The 7,500-nt window shown below is 34.7% G+C and overlaps 1 protein-coding gene across 5 annotated transcripts in view; it reads right to left on the minus strand.

Annotated features, from left to right (window-relative positions):
• LOC137642384 (collagen alpha-1(XVIII) chain-like) overlaps positions 1-7,500 on the minus strand; it is an 82,766-nt gene that overhangs the window by 62,710 nt on the left and 12,556 nt on the right. For all 5 annotated transcript variants that reach the window (XM_068374894.1, XM_068374895.1, XM_068374893.1 and 2 more), the window contains 3 exons: positions 4,733-4,782; positions 1,709-1,810; positions 206-455 (listed from right to left, as the gene is read on the minus strand). In XM_068374894.1, coding sequence (XP_068230995.1) covers positions 206-455; positions 1,709-1,810; positions 4,733-4,782 — 402 coding nt within the window. The remainder of the gene's footprint in view (positions 1-205; positions 456-1,708; positions 1,811-4,732; positions 4,783-7,500) is intronic.

The following is a 7,500-nucleotide window of genomic DNA, read 5'->3' on the forward strand; positions in this document are numbered from 1 at the left end:
ATTTAATAATCCTTATTAGGTTTAATTTGTTATATTTTCATTAATTATACATCAATAGGGTGAGTGAACGAACGATTGAATAAATGAAAGGAATTAATTAGTTTTCCATATTTGAATCAATGCCAAAAACAATGACAGCAAAGATAAAACAATGAATAAATCTGATAAAATAATTGAAATATTTGAAAGATTCTACTTATCTCACCTGGATCACCTTGGTCTCCTCGATCTCCCTTAAGACCAGGCGGACCTGGCAGGCCCCTTTCCCCTGGGGGACCTGGGGTTCCTGCAGTACCCGGAGTACCCGGCATACCGTCTCTTCCCTGAAGACCTTTCGCTCCAGGAGGACCTTTTGGAATCCGTTCCAGAACGATGGCTATCAAGGAGGTCGTATTGCAGGAGCATTCGCCCATTGGGCCTGGAGGACCCTGTACGCCACCTTCAAATCCTGCTGGCTGAAGGGAGAGGAATCAATGGATTGACTTCACTTCGATTATGATTTGTTTAGTAATCACCACATGCGAACTGCTTGAAAGATTGGAAAATGGTGGAATACTAATGGCAGGTGTAGTAAAGACTACAGATGGCAGGCGTAGTAAAGATTACAGAGGACATAAGTGTAACGGCTGAGATGGTGTGGCCATGTGTTGAGGGTAGGTAGTGAGGAGGGCTTACAATTATGATTTGTTTAGTAACCAACATAAGCGAACTGCTTGAAAGATTGGAAAATGATGGGATAAGAGTAATGGCAGGCGTAGTAATGATTACAGAAGTGATAAGTGTAATGACTGAGATGGTGTGGCCATGTGTTGAGGATAGGTAGTGAGGAGGGAGTGAGGAGGGCTTGCGATTATGATTTGTTTAGTAACTATCACAAGTGAACTGTTTGAAAGATTGGAAAATGATGGAATAAGAATGGCAGGCGTAGTAAATATTACTGAGGTAAGAAGAGTGTCACAACTGAGATGGTGTGGCCATGTGTTGAGTATAGGTAGAGAGGAGGGAGTGAGGATGGCTTGCAATTATGATTTGTTTAGTAATCATCACATGTGAACTGCTTGAAAGATTGGAAAATTATGGAATAAGAATGGCAGGCGTAGTAAAAATTACAGAGGTGATAAGTGTAACGGCTGAGATGGTGTGGCCATGTGTTGAGGATGGATGGTGGAGATACTTGGAAGGAACCAGTTAGGTGGGGGATACCGAGAGGGAGGCAGATAACGAGATAAGGTAAAGGATGATATGGAGCGAAGAGGTTTGATGGAAGAAGGTGCCTTTGATAAGACAGAGGAGTGTAACTTTTGAAATAATATAGGCAAAATGACACATATTTTTCTGTAGCTGTAATATACGTAATATGATTAATAAATCTAGAAAACATGACTTAGGATCATATCACACAAAATTAATATGCAATATAAAGAACTAACTATTGCTAATAACAAACCTTACCAAAGCATATAAAGGAAATGATAAAAGCTACAAGGAACGGAAGCACAAAGTAGTTTATTCATCTAATGTTTTGCTATGACGAAACATTCAGAATTGAAATTTCATCTAGAAAATATATATATAAAAAAACCCTTTTCCTTGAGAGAGAGAGAGAGAGAGAGAGAGAGAGAGAGAGAGAGAGAGAGAGAGAGAGAGAGAGAGAGAGAGAGAGAGAGAGAGAGAGAGAGAGAGAGAGAGAGAATCACTTCGTTCTTACCGTGAAATTGAGTGCACCTTCCATGTCTCCCTCCGACGAACAAGGTGGTCCCGGGGGACCCGGGGGGCCTGGGGGCCCAGCCATTGACTCTCCTGGGGGACCCTGTCAACATGGGGAAAAAAAAGATAATGATTTCTTCCTTAATACCTAAAATGAGAAGTCTAAACGGGAGGTATATTAAAAGTAAAAAGATCGCTAGCCAGACTATATCCACATCATTCCTCGTGTTGGTTCATTTAAAGGTTTAAAAGCCGCTCATGAATGGCAGACAAGGGACAGTGACATTGCCCTATCAAGCAGAACAATGCCCTAGAGACTAACCATATATACATATGACCAGCGCCCAAGACCCCTCTCCAACCAAGCTCCAACCAAGGAGGACCAGGCAATGGCTGCTGATTACTCAGCAGATAGACCTATAGGCTCCCCTAAACACACCATCCTTAGCTCACAAAGGATGGTGAGGTTGCAGCGACCAAAGAAACTAACGAGTTTGAGCGGGACTCTAACCCCAGTCTGGCGTTCACCAGTCAGGGAGATTACCACATCAGCCACCACCAATGTAAATATTTTGTTTTGAATATACAAATTTATAAATCTATAAATTGGGGCATGTGACCTGGCGCTGTGACCAGGAAACCATTCATGCGTTAAGATGAAACAAACATCAAAAGAGGTTGGACACCAAGATAGAAATGAAGAGGAGAAGGACGTAAGGTAATAGGCCAAAAAGTGGGCGAAGCTACAAAGACCTCAAAGAAATGACTATACTGAATCTTTTTAATGAGATGTATTTGCACTGACTCCCATGGGTGCCCATTTAGCTCGAAAAAGTTTCCCAATAGCAGATTGGTTAGAATCATCTTGCCCCACCAATCAGCTATTAGGAAACTTTTACGAAGTAAAAGGGCACCCCCTGCGAGTCAGTGTGCCCTTTTAGCTCTTGAAAAGTTTCCTACTGGCTGATTGGTAAAAATTATCTTGCCCATCCAATCAGCTATTATGAAATTTTTCCGAGCTAAAAGGGCAACCCTGCTAGTCAGTGTGCCCTTTTAGCTCTGAAAAGTTTCCTACCAGCTGCTGGTTTAGAATTATCTTGCCCAACCAATCAGCTATTAGGAAACTTTTCCGAGCTATAAAGGCATCCCTGCGAGTCAGTGTGCCCTTTAAGCTCTTGAAAAGTTTCCTACTAGCTGATTGGTAAGAATTATCTTGCCCAACCAATCAGCTATTAGGAAACTTTTCCGAGCTAAAAGGGCAACCCTGCTAGTCAGTGTGCCCTTTTAGCTCTGAAAAGTTTCCTACCAGCTGATGGTTTAGAATTATCTTGCCCAACCAATCAGCTATTAGGAAGCTTTTCCGAGCTAAAAGGGCACCCCCTGCGAGTCAGTGTGCCCTTTTAGCTCTGAAAAGTTTCCTACTAGCTGATTGGTAAGAATGATCTTGCCCAACCAATCAGCTACTATGAAACTTTTCCGAGCTAAAAGGGCTATCCTGCTAGTCAGTGTGCCCTTTTAGCTCTGAAAAGTTTCCTACCAGCTGATGGTTTAGAATTATCTTGCCCAACCAATCAGCTATAAGGAAACTTTTCCGAGCTATAAGGGAACCCCTGCGAGTCAGTGCAAATGCGCCTCATTAAAAATATGATTCTCACTCACAAAATCTCACAACAAATAAAGCGACGTTTGACGAGCATAAAGCCATCAGAAATTGGCAACAGGTGCCAAGTTCTAGAGTAGGCAAGGCGTGAACAATGCCAGAAATGAAGCTGGCTGGTTTGACGGTAGAGCAGGGTCCCAGGTATTAAATGCAGCCAAGGAGAAATAATAGGTTTTCCGTCGCCTGTGGAATGACAGGCGAGGGAGATTTCTCCCCGTTCTCATTAGAGATTATAAGAGCTGTTTAATGGATTTCATATTCGACATTCCATTAACATTATGATTATCATTTAGCGACGGGGAAAATTTCAATTTCGATTTTTTCAATTAAGTTTTAGTGATTACTTGTTCTTTCAAGAATTTTATATTTCAACCATTTTTATTACCATTTAGGGATAAGAAAAATTCCAAGTTTGTTTTTTTCATTTAAGTTTTAGCGATTATTTCTTCTTTCAGGAATTTTAGATTTTAATCATTTTAATTATCATTTATGGGTAAGGAAAATTCCAATTTGGGTTTTTTAATTAAATTTTAGTGATTACTTGTTCTTTCCAAGAATTTTATATTTTAATTTTCATTATCATTTAGCGACGGGGGGGGGGGGGGGGATTTAAATTTTGGTTTCTTCAATTCAGTTTTAGTAATTATCTGTTCTTTCAAGAATTTTACATTTTATTAATCTTCCAGTCTTGTGAAATAAAAAATATTGTATGTTACGTTGGCCTGTTTCCCACTTCATATCTTCGTTAATGAAAGGGCACATAATTCAAAGATAACTTATGACTTTTATTCAAGTTTATCCTAGTTTTCCCTTATTTCATGTTTTTTTAATTATCTGCTCACTCAATAAAAAAACTTATTGAATTTATTTGTATATTAACTCACTCAACCGTGACTGAATAATCTAAAGATATCTGTTCATTCAGCAGACTAAATAATTTAGTTCATTTATCTCCTTGTTTAATTAACTGTTCATTCAATAAAAACTTATTAATCAAATTCATTTGTATATCAACTCACTCAACCAAGACTGAATAAATTAAAGATATCTGTTAATTCAGCAAAGACTAAATAATTTAGTTCATTTATCTCCTAGTTTAATTACCTGCTCACTCAATAAAAGGTTATTAATCAAATTCTTTTGTATATCAACTCACTCAACCAAGGCTGAATATTTTAGAACTAATTGTTAATTCAGCAAAGACTGAATAATTCAGCTCACTCAACCAAGACTGAATAATTTAGAACTATCTGTTAATTCAGCAAAGACTGAATGATTCAGTTTGTTCATCTGCTCACTGAATCCGGGCTGAATAGAACTGCAAATTCTTCAAGAAATCGAACAAAGTCCTTCAAAGAAACTCACCCTTTCACCTGGATCACCTTTTTCTCCTCTGGGTCCTGGGCTGCCGTAACCTGTGGAAACAATGAACAGGTTAATAAGGCAATTCGATTATTATTATTATTATTATTATTATTATTATTATTATTATTATTATTATTATTATTATTATTATTATTATTATAGTGTTGTTCTTGTTGTTGTTGTTTTTGTTGTCCTGATGATGATGATGAGGCTGATTATATTAATAATGATGATGATGATGATCATCATCATCATCATCATCAGAACAACAACAACAACAACAATAACAATAATGATGATGATGATGATTTTATTATTATTATTATTGTTATTATTGTTATTATTATTATTATTATTATCATCATTATTATCATTATCATTATTATTATTATTATCCTTATTATTATTATTACTAGCTTGAAAAAGTTGTAAAAGCAAGATGCTGCAAGCCCAAGGGCTCCAACAGGGAAAATAGCCCAGTGAGGAAAGTAAATAAGGAAACAGATAGATAGAAAGATTGTTTCTTTCTGGGACAAATGGCAGGATGCTTTCTTGACACTGAACTGTTCGAAACATACATGAAAAGAAGACAATAGAAACTTCAAAAGTTCAAACTTACAGAAAATGTGTTTATGCTGAACAGGCTGAAATAAGCCTTTTTATAGTTTATATATGAAATATGTTTTGATGTCACTGTTTTTAAAATATTTTATTAACTGTTGAACATTTCTCATATCGTTTATTTATTTTCTTATTTCCTTTCCTCACTGGGCTATTTTTTTCCTATTGGGGAGCCCTTGGGCTTATGGCATCTTGCTTTCCCAACTAGGGTTGTAGCTTAGGTAATAATAATAATAATAATAATAATAATAATAATAATAATAATAATAATGAAATAATAATAATAATAATAATAATAATAATAATAATAATAATAATAATAACAATAATAACACTAATAATAACAATAACAACTACAACAACAATAATAATGAAATAATAATAATAATAATAATAATAATAATAATGGTGATAATAACAGTAACAACAACAACAACAACATTAATAATAATAATAATAATAATAATAATAATAATAATAATACTGAGATACAAATTAAACTAAAAAGAATTATAGAGAGTAAGACAGAGTCTAAAAGTGTCAATACACATATAAAGAAGGAGCCAATGTAGAAAAGTGGACATCAACATACATCTATGACACTGCCAAATGACGGCCATATTTACGGGGTCACGGTATGTGCCAATAAATGAATCCTTGACTAATGGCCTAAGTTATCTGGCATCACTTCCCTAATACCATGACGCCTATGAAATAATGTCATTTTTTATAATGACAACACAGCGTAAATATGTTAGAGCATTGGACTTACTGATACTTTTTTATCTGAATATTCCATATTTCTAGCCACTAAGGGGAACTCTAAAAAACTATAAAATATTCTAATGTAGTTTACAGGTCATGGAAAAATATAAACAAAATTAATGCAGTGTACAGATCATGTACAACTTTCTAGAATTTTTTAATGTATTTAACAGATCATGAAGGGAAATGGTGTCCGTTTCAGTACAATTTCTGTATTAGAATTTTACGAGGTTTGAAAATTAATATGTATATATGTGTATGTATACATATAAATATATATATATATATATATATATATATATATATATATATATATATATATATATATGTGTGTGTGTGTGTGTGTGTGTGTGTGTATACTGTGCGTGTATATATATACATATACACACACATATACACACACACACACACATATATATATATATATATATATATATATATATATATATATATATATATATATATATATATATGTATATGTGTATATGTATATATATACACGCACAGTATACACACACACACACACACACACACACACATATATATATATATATATATATATATATATATATATATATATATATATATGTGTGTGTGTGTGTGTGCGTGTATACTGTGCGTGTATATATATACATATACACACACACTGTATACTGTGCGTGTATATATATACATACACACACACACACACATATATATATATATATATCTATATATATATATATATATATATATATATATATATATATATATATATATATATATATATACATACATACATATGAGACCAACACTTGACCTAAAACGATGACCAGCAAATTATTCCGTAAAAAAAAAAAAGTAAACCAAGACGAAGACTGATCAAGTATAATAATGAATATGCAAATATATAAAAATAAGGTCAGAATTAAAAGCACCCCAACCCCACCCCCCCAAAAAAAAAATAATAATAATGGCCGGTTGAGGTAGACGACCGATCAAGATCCATAATAATCTACATCAATCATTTCCTGTAGCCTCCGCCTAGTCTAGGTTAGTTCACCCAGGTCTGACCTGCAGACATTCTTTGTATTTAAGATGCTTTGTAAAGGAACCTTTCTTATAGAGGCCATAAAGTCACCGGTGATAATACCAAGGTGCCACGCCCAACACGTACACAGAGAGAGAGAGAGAGAGAGAGAGAGAGAGAGAGAGAGAGAGAGAGAGAGAGAGAGAGAGAGAGAGAGAGAGAGAGAGAGAGAGAGAGAGAATTATAATAGCAATTGTTTTATATTCTCTCTCTCTCATATATATATATATATATATATATATATATATATATATATATATATATATATATATATATATATATATAGACACGCACACGACTGGCGGAATCTAAC

This window comes from Palaemon carinicauda, chromosome 6 (assembly GCF_036898095.1).
Source record: "Palaemon carinicauda isolate YSFRI2023 chromosome 6, ASM3689809v2, whole genome shotgun sequence".
NCBI lineage: Eukaryota > Metazoa > Arthropoda > Malacostraca > Decapoda > Palaemonidae > Palaemon > Palaemon carinicauda.